The 20,473-nt window shown below is 46.7% G+C and overlaps 9 protein-coding genes across 9 annotated transcripts; 4 read left to right on the forward strand and 5 right to left on the reverse strand.

Annotated features, from left to right (window-relative positions):
- Positions 1-1,065: 1,065 nt before the first annotated feature.
- NUU61_007679 (MFS transporter) lies at positions 1,066-2,728 on the forward strand (the record flags this gene model as incomplete). Its single annotated transcript, XM_056658204.1, has 2 exons — positions 1,066-2,240; positions 2,302-2,728. 2 exons carry the CDS (start codon positions 1,066-1,068, stop codon positions 2,726-2,728), a joined length of 1,602 nt encoding a protein of 533 aa, XP_056508497.1.
- A 288-nt stretch (positions 2,729-3,016) lies between these two features.
- NUU61_007680 (uncharacterized protein) lies at positions 3,017-3,319 on the reverse strand (the record flags this gene model as incomplete). The annotated part of the gene is made up of 2 exons (XM_056658205.1): positions 3,017-3,237; positions 3,298-3,319. The coding sequence occupies 2 exons, from the start codon at positions 3,317-3,319 to the stop codon at positions 3,017-3,019; spliced, it is 243 nt and encodes an 80-aa protein (XP_056508498.1).
- Positions 3,320-3,385: 66 nt separating this feature from the next.
- NUU61_007681 (uncharacterized protein) lies at positions 3,386-4,267 on the reverse strand (the record flags this gene model as incomplete). Its single annotated transcript, XM_056658206.1, has 2 exons — positions 3,386-3,798; positions 3,913-4,267. The coding sequence occupies 2 exons, from the start codon at positions 4,265-4,267 to the stop codon at positions 3,386-3,388; spliced, it is 768 nt and encodes a 255-aa protein (XP_056508499.1).
- A 1,953-nt stretch (positions 4,268-6,220) lies between these two features.
- Positions 6,221-6,664, forward strand: NUU61_007682 (uncharacterized protein; the record flags this gene model as incomplete). The annotated part of the gene is made up of 1 exon (XM_056658207.1): positions 6,221-6,664. One exon carries the CDS (start codon positions 6,221-6,223, stop codon positions 6,662-6,664), a length of 444 nt encoding a protein of 147 aa, XP_056508500.1.
- A 384-nt stretch (positions 6,665-7,048) lies between these two features.
- Positions 7,049-7,888, forward strand: NUU61_007683 (uncharacterized protein; the record flags this gene model as incomplete). The annotated part of the gene is made up of 1 exon (XM_056658208.1): positions 7,049-7,888. The coding sequence occupies one exon, from the start codon at positions 7,049-7,051 to the stop codon at positions 7,886-7,888; it is 840 nt and encodes a 279-aa protein (XP_056508501.1).
- An 897-nt stretch (positions 7,889-8,785) lies between these two features.
- Positions 8,786-9,032, reverse strand: NUU61_007684 (uncharacterized protein; the record flags this gene model as incomplete). The annotated part of the gene is given in 2 exon segments (XM_056658209.1): positions 8,786-8,911; positions 8,931-9,032. The coding sequence occupies 2 exon segments, from the start codon at positions 9,030-9,032 to the stop codon at positions 8,786-8,788; spliced, it is 228 nt and encodes a 75-aa protein (XP_056508502.1).
- A 5,480-nt stretch (positions 9,033-14,512) lies between these two features.
- Positions 14,513-15,439, forward strand: NUU61_007685 (uncharacterized protein; the record flags this gene model as incomplete). Its single annotated transcript, XM_056658210.1, has 1 exon — positions 14,513-15,439. The coding sequence occupies one exon, from the start codon at positions 14,513-14,515 to the stop codon at positions 15,437-15,439; it is 927 nt and encodes a 308-aa protein (XP_056508503.1).
- Positions 15,440-18,502: 3,063 nt separating this feature from the next.
- NUU61_007686 (uncharacterized protein) lies at positions 18,503-18,894 on the reverse strand (the record flags this gene model as incomplete). The annotated part of the gene is made up of 2 exons (XM_056658211.1): positions 18,503-18,774; positions 18,837-18,894. The coding sequence occupies 2 exons, from the start codon at positions 18,892-18,894 to the stop codon at positions 18,503-18,505; spliced, it is 330 nt and encodes a 109-aa protein (XP_056508504.1).
- Positions 18,895-18,917: 23 nt separating this feature from the next.
- Positions 18,918-19,617, reverse strand: NUU61_007687 (uncharacterized protein; the record flags this gene model as incomplete). Its single annotated transcript, XM_056658212.1, has 3 exons — positions 18,918-19,173; positions 19,245-19,408; positions 19,615-19,617. 3 exons carry the CDS (start codon positions 19,615-19,617, stop codon positions 18,918-18,920), a joined length of 423 nt encoding a protein of 140 aa, XP_056508505.1.
- Between the last annotated feature and the right edge of the window lie 856 nt (positions 19,618-20,473).

The following is a 20,473-nucleotide window of genomic DNA, read 5'->3' on the forward strand; positions in this document are numbered from 1 at the left end:
ATGCCAAGACTCCAATATCCATGTCCATAATACTTTGGCCCCTTGACGCAGTCGTCACTGATTCCGTCAATTTTTTGTTCCTTTGGGGCCAGGATGCATGGAATTCGGGCTGTAAACCAATTTAGGGTCGGTTAGAGCAGGTAAGGCTGGTCTAAGGCTGTGCCATAGCCAACTAGTACTAGAAGCTAGAGAGTAAAACCGGAAATTAGAAGAGGTCAAAGGCAAAATTCGCTCATCTTTCTGGGGTCGATAGTGACGAGGTCTGTTCTCGAGATTACTCGTATGTCGATACTGTCATGCGAACGAATATTAGTTCCTGTATTGGCATGCGAAAGGGTTCTTTCTAATTTCCTAAACAATTGTGGGCTAGTTAATCTATTTTAAATAGCAAGTAAAGAAAGAACCAGCTACAAATACTATATAGAAAAAGATCACGTGAAGTGAAGGAAAAAAGAAAAAGGAAGCCCATGGCGAGACTCGAACTCGCAATCCCTCGCTATCATTCAAATCGGAGGATTTAATACTGGAAATTGGGTCAGTGAAAGTTGATGGGCGGTGAGGTAATCAGGTGACTCACGAAGGCGAGTGCCTTAACCGATTAGGCCACACGGGCGGAATAGTACCTCAGCCACAAGATTAGGTAGATGGTCCATCCCAAGATCCTCCAACTCGGCTAATCGGCATCAACTTGCAGGTCTTTGTTGGATTCAATGCATCATGCTCCACTGCATAATCCTCCGTGGATAATCTTCAAGTTTTTTGTTTGATGACCATTGATGGATTTCTGAGTGATCCCTCTACTTCAAGCCCTCTATTCGACATTTCTCTACAAGATCATGGACAGCGCGCTTTCTCTCTAAAATCACGAATCTTGGATATTCAACCTCTCGATCACCTCGGCCTCGCAGCTATAGCTAAGACCAGGTGGGGCACGAGCGGCATCTCCCGTCCAACCGAAAGGATGCGGAGATAATCCTCGGACTCGGCCATTAGCACACCGAATCTTCGATTGCGAATGGCACAAAAAATCATGTCAAGCAAGATAAGTTTCTTCAACTCTCCGTGATGGAAACTATCGTGCGCCTCTTGTCCCACGCAGCCAACAAACCCTATCGTTCAAAGCATCTCCACGATGAAACCGCCATTTACCTCAATGAAGATGGCTTCGTCGAGTTTGGCCCCGACGACATCGAGAACCCACGAAACTGGTCGATGAGTCGTCGGGTGGCCATCACTGTAACCTCCATTCTTCTCGTCGTGAATGCGACATTCGCTTCAAGCTCGCCGAGCGGCTGTTTCCAGTCCATCTCCGAGCACTTCGAAGTCTCGACCGAGGTCGCAGGTTTGACCATCACGCTTTTTCTGCTGGGCTACTGCGCCGGTCCGCTGATATTCGCGCCGCTGAGCGAGTTCTACGGCCGTCGGTGGATTTTCTACATCTCCTTTCTGCTTTATCTCGCCTTCAACTTCCTCTGCGCCTTCGCTCCGAATTTGGGAGCCCTGCTTGTGGGTCGGTTCCTCACAGGAACTTTTGTTTCTGCACCATTAAGCAACGCTCCGGGGGTTCTGGCCGATCTATGGGATCCGCTCCAGCGCGCCAACGCCATGGCCGGCTTCTCCGCCATGGTGTACACGGGGCCAGCTCTCGGGCCTGTCGTTGCAGGCTTCCTCGAACTCAAGGAGGATTGGCGGTGGAGCTTCTATGTGCTTCTCTGGCTCGGAGGAGCAACAGCTATCGTGATGTTGACCATTCCCGAGACATACGCACCAACGATCTTGTACCATAAAGCCAAACGCATTCGAGAGGCCAAGATTCCCGGTTATGAGGATGTCAAGGCTCCTGCCGAGGCTACCGATCGGACATTAGTGGGGATCTACAAGGTGGCCCTGACACGGCCTTGGATTATCCTTTTCGACCCAATTTCTTTCCTCTGTGCCATTTACATGGCGGTCGTCTACACGTTGCTCTACATGCTCTTCAGTATTTATCCGATTGTGTTCCAAGAGAAGCGTGGGTGGAATTCAGGCGTGGGCGAGCTGCCTTTGATTGGCACGGTGGTCGGTGCATTGATCGGCGGCATGATCGTTCTGGTCGACACTCGCCTCCGTCAGGGAAAGATTGAACGGGGCGAGAAGAAAATGGAAGATTCCGTGCCCGAAGACCGGTTGCCGCTCGCGATGATCGGAGGTATAGGGTTTTCCGCGACCATGTTTTGGTTTGCATGGTCAGCCGAATACAAGTGAGTTCCACTTAAAAATCCATTCATATTAAAAGAGATTCATACTGACTCTTTCGCCTAGCGATGTCCATTGGATCGTCCCCACTCTTGCGGGGTGTTTTCTCTCCAGCGCATTGCTGCTGATCTTCGTTTCATACCTCAACTACCTCGTGGATTGCTACCTGATGTATGCTGCCTCTGCAATTGCAGCCAACACCATTGTCCGCTCTGCCTGTGGTGCAGCTGCACCACTTTTCACCAACCAGATGTTCACTGCAATGGGCGTGGGAGGCGGAGGGAGTTTGATCGGTGGCGTGGCTGCTTTGCTGGCCGTGATCCCTTTCCTATTTTACAAATATGGAAAGCAAATCAGGATCCGAAGCAGGTTTGCGCCGACCGCAGGGAATCGTGCCCAAAGAGAACCAGACGAGGAAAGCGGTCCTCGGGGTGAACCGAATCAACATTCGGAGAACTCGGATTTGCAGTCGAGTAAAAGCGAAGAAGCATGAGGGAAGAGAGAGACAAGACCGATGGGAATCCTGAAATTACTCTTGGATTGTTCCCCTGTAATCAACGATTGTGGTCACAAAGTAACAAGCACGAGGCATCGGCTTGAACTTGAAGATAATAGAATATGATACCGTCTTTTCTAGTAGTGGTTTCCGATGGGTCTTTCTACTGTCATTTCTTATTGCCTGGAGAGAGCTAGGGCAATCGAGACCCTAAGACTAATTATATAGTTCGAATCATTCCCGTACGGCATTTCTCATTCGTCACGTTCATTCAAATACAGCTTTTTAATATGATTCTTTCTGCCCCTCGACATTGACCTGGTACCCATTCGGCCACCAGTTGACCTCCGCTAGGGTAGCTCCCAATGCGAAGAGCCGGTAGTTGTCCGCATTTTCAAGCGACAATTCTGCGTACTTCCTACCGTCGTGTCGGGCCAACCTCATACACAGCTCGGGGCCGTATATCTTTTGTCTCTTACCGTCCACGTCCATCGACAGGTCGGTGACTACGAGCTGTGGTATCAGTAAATATTGCGATTGTGTTCCAAGGATAAAACCAAACTTACTTTTCTCAGATATCATATGCATGACCTCGTGCAGTAGTATAGAGCCCTTAGTTCGGCAATTGTCTAGGTCTGGTTTATCATCCGGTTCCTACTCAGCCAACTCTTCTGCTTTGGCAATGGTACGCCACGTAAAGAACTTCTCGCATAGAACCAGAAGTTTTGACGGTCGATAGGCGGTTGCCACCTTTTTCCCTTGGCCGTTGGGGCTGCGACCCGTGCTGGCACAGTATTCCACGTTAGGGCCTGCTTGGTCCCCGCCGGTCGCATACACCGCGTTCTGGTATTCGTATACTCCGTCCGATGTCTTTGGCGAAAGATTCTTGGCGATATAGAGCCCCTTTTTTTTACTGTAATCTTTCTTTCCGGCCTTTTTGAGTGCGTCGATAAGAGAGTCTTGCGGGTGTGTCTTGTTCCCCAGATCGCCGAGGGTGGTCGCCCATTCCAGGTCGTCATCCGTGCACTCCAGTTTCCATTTCTTGCTCATCTCGCTCGTGCCCCCGACTAAAAGTCTTCCAGCTTTTTTGTAATTATCTGGTGACCGCGAAGAAAGAAAGAGGAGAAGTCAGTGCCGTTGTTCCCACCCAGAGAGATATAAAGGGGAATGTGTGATTTTACCGAGAGCTTGTTTCAAGATTTTCAAGGAACTCTTCTTCTCCGTGATTTTCAATGTGCACTTATCATTCGAGTTGTAACTGATGCCGAAATAGGCTGACGCAAGATTCATCATATTTCGCCCATAGTCGTCGTCGTCGACTCTCCCTCTAATCAAGACACTCAGGGCCTTGATTGCGTCGGTGAGGTGGGTCTTGGCGTCTGTATATACCCCTTGCACATCGCGGTTCATACAGCTTCCCTTTTCGCCGGATGGGATGCTCAAGAAGAGCCTGCCAAGTTTGACAAGATCGGGGTCTGCCCATACGAGCAGCGGTATTAGGCACTGGACCAAGACCAGCACGGATGGAAGCCTCATGGTAGGCTGGTAGACACCGCTGCAGGGTGCAATGGGGGAGGCTAAAAGAACCTCGATGCTATTATATTCGTCTTCTCTTGTGCATTGCTATGGAATCCTTCAAGTCTGATTTTTGCCCCCTTTTGCCCTTTTTGGTCAAGTTATATAAATACAGTTTTGCCTTGGTGGGTCCAGAACTTGGGGGGTCTTGATACCATCACAACCTTTCCCATGTTAATTTTGAAAATCAGAATTAAATAAAAAGTCCACAGTCATGTGTGACTTAATGATCCACACCTTTTTCTAGCAGGAGACAAATAGTATTCAAGGGGTCGGGTAACTGCATGGCACAGCTAGCGTTCACTATGTACGAACAAGACTACCTAAGGGACCTGGACCCGGGGGCACTACAAGACCCGCCTTTAAGCCACACTGGCCGCGACGCTATATTTAGAAAAGTCCATAATAGCCGCCATTAGGATATAACAAACTACCTCGAGAGTTACGTATACAAATCTACAAGTTAGGCGGCTGATGGTAGTTACTAGCCCAAAAATTGCCAAAGATATGAGAATTACACATTTTGTAATGTAGCTATGGAACTCTACCCGCGCCCCGTTATAGCCCCATGTCTCATTTAATCATAATAGGCGTTGGTGTTGGTATTATTGGTGTTGTGTTGGCCCCTAACCTAACTACATTAGGTAGTTAAAATAACGGCCCCCGGGGACCACGTATACCCATGCCATGTGATATATCAAGGGAAGAATTGATGTAATATAAACCTACTCATTCGATTCTGATGTTGCATTATTTGATTTTGGTTTCTTGTCGCGAGTCAGGGACACGACCAAGCGGCCAACCAGCGGTCTTCTTTTGATTCTGGGCATTCAAGATTGCCAGAACTGTCTACACTACGAGGCTGATCTTACCTTCATTTTTCCAGATGGGTTCGAAGCAGTTTTGCTTTGCATCAAGGAGAGAAAACACAGCCACGATATGACACCGAAGTAATCATAACCTACAAGCATGTGTACCTCCGTAGATGTAGCCATCGGTTTAGTATACGTCTTCCGCATCTAGTCAGAATTGGGCGAAACAAAAATAGATCAGCATCTTCTCGGATAAAAAGTACAAGAATGTCAAGAAACTTGGCATTAGAAAGATCCACTGGGAACTGCAAAAGATCGGCGATCATGCCCTAGTGCCTAGATTCCAGTCAATATCAATTACCTGATTCGTCTGCATAACATCCCTTGCCAGCCACATGTCGCCATGCACTTTTCCATGGCAAATATGCTTGACACTCGTTTATTTGGTGACTAGGGAATGAGTACCATTAATAGAGACCCCCTTGATTAGGCTTCTACAACGGAGAATTCCGTATCCGGAGCCACGATTTGTCTATAGCAAGATTCGTTTGACTATTCAGAGGCGCATTTTGCTTTACTAATGTCTGCCGATCGTCGAACCTTTTTCTAGAATTGAACCTATCTCAATCTCCCATACAAAAAGTGACACCCGTCAAGAAAAGTTTCTAACAAGGTTGTCAGCAACCTATATAGTATCTGTTATTTTGTCTTAACGATGAATGTCCTTGAACAAGAGAGGTTTATTTAAAATCAAATATGATATGATGATATCGATGCGTATTGTTTTGGTTTTTCTTATTCGGATATAAGGACTTCCGGATGCGGCAAAAGAACAACAATCTAGATCATGAACCCTTGGCAGAACTCGACGAAGACGGAAAACCACTATTCTTCTAACTAAACAGCCTGCTTGGGTAGAATGTATTCATTTGCAATCAGTAACACTCGGAATCTATATATTAACACCATGCACCCCTGTGTCTACTTCACTCTGGAACAAGAAAAGATCCTCTCATCAGATATCTCTGCCTCAATCGTTTAAGGACCAGTCCACACAAAAGACCACAAGTTCCAAAAATACGTCATTTATCTTCTTTTCAAAATGCAGTTCACCAACATCGCTGCGCTTGCCTTTACCCTCTTCTCCTCGGGCCTCGCCACTCCCGCTGGTCCCCTTTCTCCTCCCGGCCCTCCCGGCCCTCCTGGTGGTTCTAGTGGCCCTCCTGGTTCTCCCACTTGGGCTACGACTGCCACTATTCAACTGGTCAACGACGAATCTGGCGCCAATGCCAACGTCGCTGTGCCCCTTGACGGCCAGAAGCACGCTGTTCAAAAACTCTGGGGCGAAACCTCAATTGCACAGAACGGCCTAGTCTTTGCGTCGAACGCTATGCTCACGGCGTTCCAGCAGACTACTGTCTGCACCATTACCGAAGGACCGCATCCGGATGCCATCCTGGATGCCGAACACACATGGGCTTCCCTGGGTGAGGGAGTGGTGGACTTGTGCTCCGCCTACGTCGAGTGTCGGTGTGAGGGCATGTAAACGGTGGTTGATGGAGGAAAAAAAGAAACAAGGATGGCGGGATGTAGGCGTTGGCTTTTTGGTTGTATATTTCATGTGTCTCGCGATACGAGAAGTATTCTAGTAGTATAACATACATTTTTTTGCAATCGTTAGTATGGGTTTAAGTTATTGCAACATTCGATGGAATAGACACATCATAGTGGATCATAATCACAATACGAGATCGCCAGATGGTCTTCTAATTTACTAGTAGAATAAAACTGGGTCTGAGGCGACTGACTCAGTGTGGGGGTGCTCGGTGATGGGGTTAACTTGACTCGCAAGTCATTTACTTAAAACTTACTTTTTCTACTTTCTTTTCAGCAGATGGGACCTCCTACAGATTGAATTCATTTTGCCAGCATGGAGAGTGCTCAGGATACAGCCCTTGCGACAGCGGAGGTCCTCGAAAACATTCTTCTCGGCCTCGATTTAACATCCCTCTTGACCTCCGCCCAACGCGTGTGCCACTCTTGGCATAATCTGGTTTCTACCTCGCCGTCTCTTCAAAAGCACCTATTTCTGCAGCCTGACTGGCAGAAAAGGCACAAAACCTGGAATCCTCTGTTATCCGCCCGCTTCCCACACTGGTTCCCACCAACCCACACGGAATCCCAGGCGAATGAGGACAATTGCCATATAGAAGGAGGTGGTACTCTGCTGGAGAAATCCGACTTCGAAAAATTGCCCCTGGCTCAACCCGACACAATTGCCTCGTTCATGTACAAGAACGCCAGCTGGCGCCGCATGCTAGTTCAACAACCGCCTGTTCTTGATCTCGCCGTCTTTAGGGTGTGGTACTTCCGCGGTGGTTGCAGTCTGAAAGGGCCCTATATTCAGCAGATGCTACGGGACGACGAGTCTGTGCAGTATCTATATTCGCAGTCGCTGGCAGCCTCGAAACCACTCCGAATGGATTCCTTCTTTGACCAAGTCATGCAGACACGCAAGGCAATTCCCACGCAGTGGATGATTCTATGGGACACCGGGGTCCAGCAAATCCCGTCTACCATGGACGACTACACATTTGACTTGGAGGAAAAGCAGATTCTTCGGGAGGCATTGGCATTCTATGGAATGATTCTGGTTGTCTGTCAAACGAAACAGTGTAAATCCCCGTTTCTGTGGATACCGGGGGAAAAATTTATGTTTCCAGATAGGAGTTTGGATATAAGTGCCCGTTATATCCGGTTTGGGAAATAGTCTGCAGAGCATGTTAAACTGAACAAGATAATTATTTATTCGTATTTATATACTTGCGTAGGAAAAAAAAAAAAGAAAAAAAGAAGTGCTCGCACTCGGATTCGAACCGAGGATCTCATGATTACTAGTCATGCGCTTTACCAACTAAGCCATGCGAGCTGATTGGTGGAGAGTGCCTTATCATGGATATTGAGCCACAAAATATAACGGAGGAAAATATTGAAAGTTTTTAACTAAATAAAGATAGTTAAAAAAAAAACTAAAAAGAAATGCTCGCACTCGGATTCGAACCGAGGATCTCATGATTACTAGTCATGCGCTTTACCAACTAAGCCATGCGAGCTACTTGATGGAACAGCGGGACATAGTTTGAAACATCAGACAGACCTTACCTTTGAACTCTTTTCATCATATTCATACCTCGGCCTAACGGTAGATAGGATAGTGGATTTGTTTCTCTCCTTAGTAGGTAATTTTAAGGGAAGGCTAGGTTTATATAACTCTACGAGGTAACTAAATGCTTGTTAGATAATTTAAATAGTTATGTTTCGAAATAAATATATATAGAATCATGAGGTTGTTTGTGTTTTGTGTAGATATATATAATCTGGGAGGATCCATGATGACATAGTGTGTAACTAGCTGTCCACCACTAACCAGGGTTGGTTTTTATCTAGTGGCCAAGCCCTTCAAATTCTAGGTTCCAGACGCATGACATCTGCCGCGGTCTAAGACAGCATGTCCTCGTAGGCGTCAAACCTAACGCCGGAAATCAGAATATCGACCATGGCGCACGAGGGTTCCTTTTCCTGCACCCTCGCTACCTATCGTGTCCTCCAGGGGGATGATGCAGTGCGGTCTGATGTGGGGGCTCAGTGTATGATCCGAAGTGAGAGCTCAAAGCGCGCCCGATTCGGCGTCCGTGTAGTGCTCATACGTGTTATCCATAATACCGTCTTGTTCCCCGTCCAAAATGGCGACCATTTGCTGTTCCCTGGCTGGTTTTACCGCCAAAATCTCGGCCTGGCGCGTATAATATCACCACGCCAAACGCCTTAAGGTCATATGGGGAGCTGATAACCCCGAAGAATAGGCACCCAGCGACGAACCCGGCGTCGGGTATAATAAGCACTGTGCGGGCCATTTTGATCTTACTGCCCTAAAAAGTTAGAAGCTACTCACTGTTTACGAACTTAACCTCGATAACCTCGTTCCTAACAAGGAGAATAAAAATACCTATAACTGGTAGCTAAAGGGCGTCCGCCTTGACGATACCGATATCTTTCTTGCTTTCTACCTGCTATCCGCGAAGTGCTTCGTAAAAGCCTCTCGATACTAGAAGTAACATCCGCCTGGATCGTATATTTAGGGGTGATCCGTCTATCGCTATATAGCACCGCCTCCCGTATTTCTTCGTTCCCAAGAACAGCTATGTACTATACGGCCGTTAATACGTGTACGCTGCCTAGTTCCTCGGAAAGTCGTAGAAGGGGGGCAAACAGACCTTAAGCGTCGGACTTGTCTTGGCCCTATACGAGGTGGTATCCTAGATCATTGCCTATCACGGTGTCCGAGCGCTACACGAAGGCTCCTTATTTGGCCAGCGTCTGCTCCACGATCTGGGAGTGGTATTAGTACTACTCCTACACTAGCATTGTCGGCACACATGCTACCAGATTGTAAACTGGGAGGATGAATGATGATGTATTGTACTTAGCTAAAAACTACCAAATGTATCATGAGCATGTGATAATATATCTCAGCTTAGCTTCGAAATACTTCCTATTTAATTAGGGGTGTAGATAAATTAATATTTATAGTAGGAGTAAATTAATAATAGCATCCTTTACTATAAGATATATATGAAACTAAAGGCACCAAACCCACTACATTATATAGGTATATACTACTGTATATACATAATAATATCATGTATCACACGATTAAAAAGAGCGAGAAAAAATATAATTAAATATAGCCCAAGCGAATTTCATCGACTAAGGTTATGGTTGCAACAACGAGGGGTTTTTTTTATGTTTTACAGAAAGAATCAATAATAGTGGGTTTCGAGGTTGGTTAAAGAGAATATTGAAAAAATCAAAAAGAAGTGCTCGCACTCGGATTCGAACCGAGGGTCTCATGATTACTAGTCATGCGCTTTACCAACTAAGCCATGCGAGCTAATTGTTAGGACCCGGATTCTTAACATGTATTATAGCTCAATCAAATTGAAGTCGAATGCTGACGGGTCTACCACTTCGATGTTGTACATAATGGAAAGGCTAGGATTTCGATGTTGGTCACCTAGCGCGAACAGTTCGGCCGTGGGTGGCTCGCTGCCCTATTCAGTTAGCCTTCAGGCAGCAGTCCACCCACTTAAATATTCTTTACTTCAAGGGGTGAAGCCCCAAGCCAGAAGGACCTTTTCTTGCATTTTACGGGAGAAAAGATTCAACGGTACAGGGGCGGATACCGTTTTTCACTTTTAATCTAGTTCAAAACCCAAGCGGGGAAGCACATATATACTCGTGTTACAGTCATATTATAACCTAGATGTCGCAAGGCCCTCGCAGTGAAGCGCAGGACTCTACCTCCTGTCCACTAGTCTGCAGCGCTTTCCTATGGGATAGAGTGTATCCCTCTGAATGGCTCGATTATTTTCATATTTGAACTGATAGTAGTATCAATTCCCTTTCTAACATAGTAGATCTATAAGCGATGTATTAAACCAGCCAGCGGCCAATCATTTGCTTATTTGCTCAGTTTGGGATTCAGATCCATTGATGAAACCTCAAGTCTGGCCAGGGGACCAGCAGGTGGAGATTGTTCCCTGATTCTATGCAAGTGCTTGGATTTAGGAGAAACTAACAGCGATCATAGGCTAGTTTATGAAACAGATGTTAAGCCGGAATCTATTTGTGACCCGAACTACCTTGGAATGCAGGGATTGCGTTGCGCGGTTTCATCCCAACCCCAGACCCCGGATCTTACATGCAGCTACACGTATCAACCACATGATCCTAACTAGCGGTCTCCAGGACTGCAGAGTCACAGGGTCACAGGATTGCAGAGTCACAGGGTCACAGGATCGCAGGATCGCAGGATTCCAGTGTTCCGGCTCGAAGGCTCTTCTACTATGATTCATGATAAGGAAAATAGAACATGGATAGCTTGCAAGAAAGGATTGACTTGCCTCACTTGGTATTTGGTAGGACATAAAAACAACTCCATGCTATCCTTTTATCCTTTTGTTGTCCTCCCGAGTAGGGAAATACCAAGAATATCAAGAAACCGGAGACTCGGTTGACTATCTTAGGTTTAGCACCGTTCTGTTCCCAGTTATGGCAATGATTGCCTAGGAAACCTTTCTCCCTCCCCGAGGACTTCCTGGCAGATTATTTATGAAGGCGTAAGCGCCCAATAAGCCCCCAAACGACTGTATTCGTGGCGTGGAATGGGGCGGCCCCCTGGCGGTTACCCGGAGTGAGATAGTCTCGATTCCCCAGATCGATGTCAGACGAGCCCTGATAATCGCCCCACATACTCGAAGGTCTTCTCTGCCGAAGTGCTATTATTGAATTGGCCGTTATATATATCAACCCCGAAGCAAGGCTCACGGTTGATGTATAAAAGCCTGATCCATCTGCGTTCTAAGAATATCTCTCATTAGAGCACTGATCTCTTTGACCCGGGGTCTAGAGCCAATCTAACCTTTGATGCCCTTCAAAAATTGGAATCCATTTGCCCCGTGGGGAACTTGAGGTAGTACCCGGGGCACCCGAGAATCCGACAAGCTGCAGTCAAAACACAACAGAGTGACATAGTGGACACTGGACACGCTGTGACGCACCGCAATTGGCTATCTGCCTCTCGCGTTACGTGGAGCTAGTGCGGGTTCAATCCTTCTGGATTCTCTCCAGATTTGATCTCCAATAGGATCAAAGTAGTCTTCCGGTTCAGGGGTATTATATGCCCAACCCCGGGAGAAAGTGCGTCACTCGGACTGGTCTATGGCCAAAGCCACTTTTATTAGTCGGGTTGAGAGTTTATTCAAAGTCTAATATACCCTGGCGGGGGTGGGTATAAAGAACGATGCTCATCGCCCGAACAATTTGACTTTGAAGATCATTCGAGCTTGCAGCACTTCCCCATCATGATTACCTCTGTATGGCTCACATGGCTGTTTATCTCTGCCAGTCTGGGCGCCCCATCTCCAAGAGGGCTTGATCCCATAAGGCAAGCTTTCGCTTCGGCCAAGGCAAACCAGAACAGGGCCCACCAAACCACTGGGGTGAAGCAACTCCGTCAAACCACCAGCGTGAAACAACCTCATCCAACCACTAGCGCGAAGGACCACAATTCAGCCCCTGGGGTCAAAACACCTACTCAGGAAGAAAAGGCAAGAATTAAAACCAAGAATAGGACCGGGAATTGGCTCAATATCTCTTGCAACCGAGACGATGTGTCCAATCAAGCTCCGAAAAACATGTCTCAAAGATATGTCGATGCTCAAGTCAGGGGTAAGTGGTTCTCCCCCTCTCTCCATTTGTTTATCTATTTATTTTCTTTTCATTTGGCATTCGAACAATGGAATTGATCAATGTCAGAATTTTGGACCGACTATCAATATGACTGGGATCACATTGACCAGAGTCAATTCAGCCCCCCACGAACTTTTACCACGTACTTAACGAATCAATTATCACAAACTGGCAACTGCGCGGTCATGAATGAACCAGGATCACCGGGCTGCGAACTGATCAAATGCAGCGATATTGGAGTGGGTGGTCCAATGCTGGCCTGGAATAGCCTTGCAATTCTGAACAGCGTGAGACTCGCCCACCGATATAATCTTGGTTTTGAGTCTCATTCATTCCGACAACTCGACTGACAAATTCAATATAGTTTATCACAGCTGTATGGTATGGTCTGCAACAGGCCAGAGACCTTCTTGACATGCAGGGACTCATTACCGATACCACCAGCATCGACTCATTCAAAATGACCAAAGACAACCTGGATATCTTTCTCATGCTGACCCTGGCCCTGGTGCCCGTTGGTTTTAGTGCACGTGTGTTGAACCTTTTCCTACCAGCCCCTCAAATCTCTCAGCCATTGTGCTCAACGTGCTAAGATCCTTGTAGTCGGTTTGGTAGGCGAGGGAGCCGCTACGGTAGCAGGAACCGCGGCTGCAAAGGCAGCAGCGAAAGCAAAAACAGCAAAGATGGCACCGCAAGATGCAGCAAACCAAGTCGTGGTGTCTGGGGCACGACAAAATGGGAACGACGTTCCTATACCGAAGGGAGAGGAACCCCTTCCTGGGCAGTCTGTAACTTGTGAGTGTTTACTCCACTCAATCAAGCATTCTCTTTCTCTTCCTTTCTAACAGGTTAATTCCAGCCAAACTGGGTACAACCTTCGCTGAAAGCGGCTTGATTGGCGCTGCAGTAGGCGCCCACAACTTTATAGAGAATGCACTTCCCGCGTGGGTATTACCCTTTTACACTGCAGGGATCAAATCAGCTGAATGATTCATATTGACAGAGCCACACAAGCCGATGCAGCCTTGGCCCTCGATTCGCAACTAAGCAACTATCTCAACGTGACCAAACTAGGACTCGACCACTTTTTAAGCAACATCACCCATGGCAACAAGGAATACCGAGATGTGTTGACTAACATGATCGTGACTGGAGAACTGGATGCAGCTTGGCAGCAGAATACATACAAAATTGAAAGCGATGCGTTCAAAGGACTCGCCAATGCTGCCCAAACAAAATTGGCCACTCAGCTCGCTGGATCGGTGCTCCCCTTCTTATGGAAGGGCCCCTATAAGGATGGGAAGTCACAGACTCCTTTTGTCTTGTAAGAAAAAATCACCCTCTCCCTCGAGAATCATGGAGGAGAAACTAACCCACAAGAACAGTCGAGTGGACCGAAAATTTTATAAATGCAAAGATCCTGTGAGCACAGCTGATGAAGCATCCGGGCTTCAATATATGAATGACGACACGAAGGACAAGACCATCTGGTGTGATGGACAGTAAGTATTCCTGTAGACCTGAGGCTCGAGACTCAAAAGTGTCACTCAAGCTAACAAGAGTCTGTGTAGGGGCAATTCTTTCTTCCTGCTCAGTTATGTTGATTTAACTCAAGATTCGTGCACTTCTCAAAAAGGCAGCGATGGCAAACCGAAGAAGTGCTACCCGCTTCAACCCTTGATAGGTGGAACAGATGATGTGCTCAAGAAGTACGGCTTGTCAATCAAGTAAGTTCCGTTGAGATATACAGATTCCTGGGGATTGCGGTCTAACTCTTGTTAAGGGATATTGTTCTTGCGACTTGGGCTGGCTTTGTGGTTAATGATAATAAAAATGGATATGTGGGTACTCTTCGACAAGATTTTCCCATCGACATAGACTGATTTTTTTTATAGTTTCCACAATCTCTGGAATCAGTGACAATCTTGGAAAATGGCACATTGGCTTTGACGCAATTTCCATGGCAGGGGGGAGTTCGAGTGCCTGGTAAGAATTGAAATTAGATCTTCGTTGAACAGGTCAAGAGAAGAAAAGGGAGACTAACTTACCCCTGCTAGGCTTTTTCAATTTGACTATGTGCATTATGCTAGGGCGAATGAGAGGTGATGCTGGTCTCACCACGAAGTGGGATAGTATTCCTTGTGAAGATCCCCAATCGCTGGACGACGTCTCTGGGGATAAAAATTCGGATGGTTTCACACCGGGCAACTGTGCCGTACACGTTACGCACTGGAGGCCACTCGGCGACGGGACAAAACACGGCAATAACAATCAGCTTGACAAACACCAGCTGGGAATCATGATTAAGGATGGCACGAACAAGCAGATGATGTTTGCGCCTAAGCAGCCCGTGATGGGGACACTCAGTGCGCATACATCACTCGGACCCCTAAATGTCACCGTGGACGATGATACAATCCACTTTTTTCACGGAAACCAGCATTGGACGGAAGACAGCAAAGACCATCAGTGTTCGTTTCCGAAGGCCAAGTGGGACGGAGACACAGAAACCAAGAGCGGCTCTTGCATCTATCACTGCGAGAGCCCCCCGGAGAGCGTCCCGGATGATTTGGACTCCAAGGATCTGCAAGTGACGCCCATTCAAAAAGCTTATGATGGCAACGGCGGCAATCCGAACATGCACTTTGCGGATGACTACCGCAAGGGATGGTGCACGTTTCACCTCCGTGTCTATCAGAGGAATGAGGATAATGAGGACCTCAACCCTAGCTCTTTCTATGCCATGGAGATCGCTCTCTACGACGCAGGCGACGACGACAATGATGCCAAGATTATCGCCTACCAGTCTCAGACCTTTGCCGAAAAGAGTGTCAATATCCAGGGCCCACTTCCTTATGAGTTAATTGCTACTCCACCCAAAGATGACGATGACCATGTGTACTTCAAGTATGCTGGGGCCTCTTTCCATACTGGAGATAAGAAGAATTGTGGGAATTGTGGTGCTTATGATTCTGGGGCGATGGATTGCGACTGCGGTTTTACGTGTTGATGCCCTTCAAGAGCATGTTGGCTATCAATTTACGATGAATGTTTTACGAGAGATCAATGATATCCATGGATACTTTCTTACTGAGGTCATGTCTATGTTTACAATACTACATCTTAAGCCTTTTTAACTCGCCCAGCTTTGTTTAATGCTGACTGTAATTTTACTTCAATCTTCGTTCAGAGAGAAAATATTTCGTTTATTCATTGAATAAGCTGTTGTATCAATCATGGTTCATTCAACAATTTCTAGTAATAACAAACAGCTCAACTAGATCTATATAAGATTAGTATAGGGATCTATTAACTTCGTATAGGCGTTCCTTAGACATAATGTCTTATATTATTGCGACTCATGACCCAGCAGTAGACACACGGGCCCAGCTAACTAAGCTACGGCGTAGCGCAATGCTCTCAAAATATCAATCTATACTACAGCAGGCTTATAGTTCAAGTATCTAATTATAGAAATCTATTTCCGAGTAGGGTGTTCTCACTAAAGCTAAGGGGTTTTGGGCTATCGGCCTTTGGATATTAGCAATATTTAATTTAAATCTCCCATACTGACCCTCATATCTGTCCAATTTGGCTGCTCGCGAACCCAGCATCTCCGGTCATAACCTCGGAACTCCCAAGTGGATTACAAAGCGACTCACACAGCAAGCTGAACAATGCCTGGTCGACATCCACCTGCGCACTGGAACATCAAGTGAAGCCAAACGATGTTGGGAAGAAAAAAAAGTTGACTCTATCACTCGAGAAAACAATGGATAGTTTAGACTGGCAGGTAGGAATGTCGAGATACCGACTCGGCATGGATAGGATATCCCCACTGGCCCCCTATATGGATCACCAATATCGGCAACTCAAGATCTGAGGTTCATAAACTTATCTCATCCAGATGACTTGCACCGACAGAAAGAGGTACGAACAGAGATTCGTCGTCATGTTATGAAGCATATAGGCTGCGACGGAGGCGCCCGCGACCCAAAGAAACCTCTCGCGAGTCGCAGATGATGTTTAGCTGAGGAGCTTCTTCGAATCTAGATGATAGAAAAGAAAAAAAAAGGAGGAAAAAAAAAACATACAACAGCCAGGATTCGCTGGTGGTCACCCACCCAACTACTAACTGGCCGGCGTGTGGCTTAAGTACGGCTGAGCGGACGGGAAGCCCTGTTCTCCACACCCTGTGGTCGTATGTACTTGATACCGCACATGAATAGTTTATATAGTACAAAATTAAGTTGACCATATCCTTTTCCTCGGCATTTCGTCTGATTTACGATGATTTTCCTCATTAGATTTCATTAGATTTCATTCTTTTCTTTCTGCTTGGCATAATCTAATGTTGATGGCGAAAATCTCGATGCTAGTCACGACATCATCCATTGCGGTCGTTAGCTGTGTATGGCGAATACAAATGCCTAATGAACTGATTCTGAGCAGACTTAGGAAAAACACAGTGAATGTGCCGATCTGCATACTGAGAATGTAGATCTCCCTCGTACCCGATCTTTGAGGGCTTCAGTGGTCCACCTGGATCTGAAAAATGGCACCGATGTGGAAACTCACCAAACCCTAAATCCAAAGACACAAAAGCCCCTGATTTCTCTACAATCTGCATGGCTTGACTCTTTAACATTTTGATCTTCGCAACAATGAGTCCGGGTAATCAGTCTCTTGTCGTCCTCGAGGACGTATATCCTGTCCATGCGCTGGACGATATCAAAGCTGATCGCTGTTCTGTGAACTGAATGATGCGGTTTAATGATGTGCTGGATGCCAACAAATTGAACCAAGCTCTATCACGGCTACTGGATATTGGGGACTGGAAGAAGCTCGGTGGGTGGCTACGCTTCAAGGTAGAGAAACTCGATACATCCATGGATGGCAACATGCGAGCAAAACTAGCATGAACCAGGAAAACTGGAAGCTGGAGATTCATACTCAGAAGTCGTCGACTGAGCAATAGAACGTGTTTTTCACTCATGATGCTTTGGACATGAAAATTCAAAACCATCCGGTGGCCAGTCGTCTCCCCCATGAGACCGACGGCCCATCCGTTCAACCGATTTCGGATGATTTCCGCCCGTGAATTGCTCGACCCAACTTTCCAACTTTTGCTGAACTGACCCAAAACAATGATCCTCTGATATCTCTGCACATCACTTCCTTTCATGATGCCACGCTCATCGCGCTGGTGTGGCCCCATGTGTTGAAAGACCAAGTGCAACGAAAAATTGCCGACAATGCCCCAAGTCCTGATTATACTCCCTTCGTCAGTGACAGCGACGTGCTCTTAGCGTGGATTACACAAATCGCATCGTCTGAACCGAAACCTCGTCTAGTCACGATTCTGAGTCCCGAAAATACTTAAATCGAGCGGCATCTTTATTCAGAATATGGTACTTGGGACCTACACATCTCTATCTGCACAACTCGCCAATGGACCAGTAGGATCGATTGCCGTCAATCATTGGAACCATGTTGCGGAACAAGCCACGGAGAAACAGACCCTTGGGTTTTTACAAAGTGTCTTCCGAGATCTCGATACTACGGGAACTCCGAGATTGCTGTTTGGCGAGTCGAATGCTTTGCCCATTGTTTTCAACAACTTGATCAAGGCCGAGTTGAAGACCGTCCACTTTAGCGAGACCGTTATATGCCAAGGCGAGGCGACGGAAACGAGAAAAAATCCACTGGGGATAATGGTCACCTACTACAACGAAAGGCTTGATCAATCCTTTAGCGATTAGGATGTTTTTGTGATGCTCGGAAAAGACTACGCCGAAAACTATTGGTTCATGGGGACTTTGCTACCCCGGGCCTGGGATACAATCGATGAAGAATTGCAAAAAGTATAGATACGATCACTGTGGCTAATGCCAGTGAAACTTCCTCTAATAACCAGTGCCTTCAATGATAACCCAAGGCACGGGCTCTATTTCAGTCTCGTGTGATAAAAAAATTTCAAAGATTCATTGTCCTTGAAGCCAAGCAATCCACGATTCAATATTTCATTTGCATCCAAGTATAGTGGCCCGCTATTGGCAAGAGTCAATATCACCTAGATACCATTGATGCGCCGTGCCATCCGATTTCGAGGTCCCTGCATTGCCGTCCTTGGAGCTACCCCATAGATTACCTTGATATCGGCCTCGGTCACTGTCTTGTTGTTCCAGCTAGTGATCCAATACTCCGGGCTGGACTGTTTGTATCCCAGGACCGGCCCCGGCACCTTGGGAAACGGGTCGTTTGTATGCGTGACGCACCAGATACAGCCTTGCTTGGCCATGTATGAGGCGAAGGCCTCATTGCCTACTGCCAACCATACGTGTACTACAGCTTGTGTGAGCCGTGATTCAGTCATGAAAACAAAGACAAAAAGATAAAAAGGACACCTATTATATCCAGCTTATATCCCGCATGGCGCAGTGCCGTGCCACCTATGGTTGCCATAGATGCGCCGAAGCTATGGCCCGTCACCACGAGTCTATAGCTGGGTACTTCTTCTGGGCGGCGTCGATCTTCCCTTCCAGCCCCTTGGCAATGGCCTTCCATGATAGCCAAAATCCAGATTGTACTTTACATTCCTTGCAGAAGGACGAATCCGTGAGGAGCCACTCGAAGTCGGCAATATAGGTGATGAGGGCACGGCTGCCGCGGAAGCCGAGCACCAGGAGCTTGCGTGTGTGGTCTGCAGCTAGGTATCTTGCGACATCGCCGAGTTTGTCGGATCTGGTACGTAGATCAATATGTGTTCTTCTTGTCTTGGGGGCCATAGAGATAGATATAGCTAGGAGACGTACTCGTTGAACTTGTCCAATGAGATAGCATGTGCTGACTCCATCAATGGACAGGAGTGATCAGGACAGGATAGCAGGGAGCCAGTGGAATTGATATTGTTGGTCAGGCTGGACAGCAGGCTTGGAGACACATCTGGGCCAAGATAAGCTTTCTCTTCTCTTCTCTTCTATTCCCTTTTCAGCCGCATTGGTTGTCCGTGTAGGTATTCTCACCTCGAGAAACAAGTTGTGGCTGCATGGCGTCTACCAGCGCGACAGCAAGCACAAAAATCCAGAGTCGCCAAGCCCAAGAATCATACTTCACAGTCTTGGTATACAGGCTCAGTCCATGAACGAGGCCTGGATTCTTTTACTTGCAGGCGTGGATACTAACCATGGTGGAGGAGAGGGGATGAATGGCCCAGGTAGGATACGCGACAGGGGTTTTCGAGCTAAATTGTAGGGTCTTTGAACTGGAGACTTGCATGAATCGCGCAAATCAGTAGATCCTACAGCAAGTCCCCGGGCCACTCACCACCACCGGCACCGATGGAAAGACCCACTTGCGCCTTGTCTCGCAAGCCCAAGTGGCCCGGGCGTAGAAGACTACCATGTGAGCGGACCAATAAATAGCACGTTATATTAGGAATATGTTTAAAATAGGTTCTTTCATAATTCCGGGGGACGCGCTCACGAACACCTCTTAAAGTGGATAAGATTATCATATTCTTATTTTATTTAGACATCTCGCGTTCCTCCCTCACTCTATTTCGGTAGCTTATTTCCAATGGTTTTTGTTGACCGACGCTATACAAAATTTTTAGGTCTATTGATGTATATTCAGATTTGACGGAAATTTTGATCCTTGTCTCGTCTATAGCTATGCCGGCAGAGTGGTGGCTTCTGAGTCCTAATTTTACTTAGGTATCAAACCCCTAAGCGATTTGCGAATCTATTAAGAATGCTGTTCAAGAAATCCCACCGAATTAAATTACCAATGTTCTGAGCTTTATCATTTATTGAGTATCAAGCTGCATGAGAACTTGCCATGTATATTAAGCCCCGTTTAGGTGTCAATACTAGGGCAATGCCCCAAAGGAACAAGCTAATGATACCTTAATCAGGCCTAGTATAGGTCACTCGGAAGTCATACTCGGCATGGAATAGAAAAGAAAAGAATATGCTATTAGACATCTTGTCTAGTACCGCCCTCTATACCTACGGTTTATTTATAGGCGATTCAGACTCTTTAG

The sequence above is a fragment of the Penicillium alfredii genome (genome assembly GCF_028826965.1).
Source record: "Penicillium alfredii strain IBT 34128 chromosome Unknown utg000010l_segment0_segment0, whole genome shotgun sequence".
Classification (NCBI taxonomy): domain Eukaryota; kingdom Fungi; phylum Ascomycota; class Eurotiomycetes; order Eurotiales; family Aspergillaceae; genus Penicillium; species Penicillium alfredii.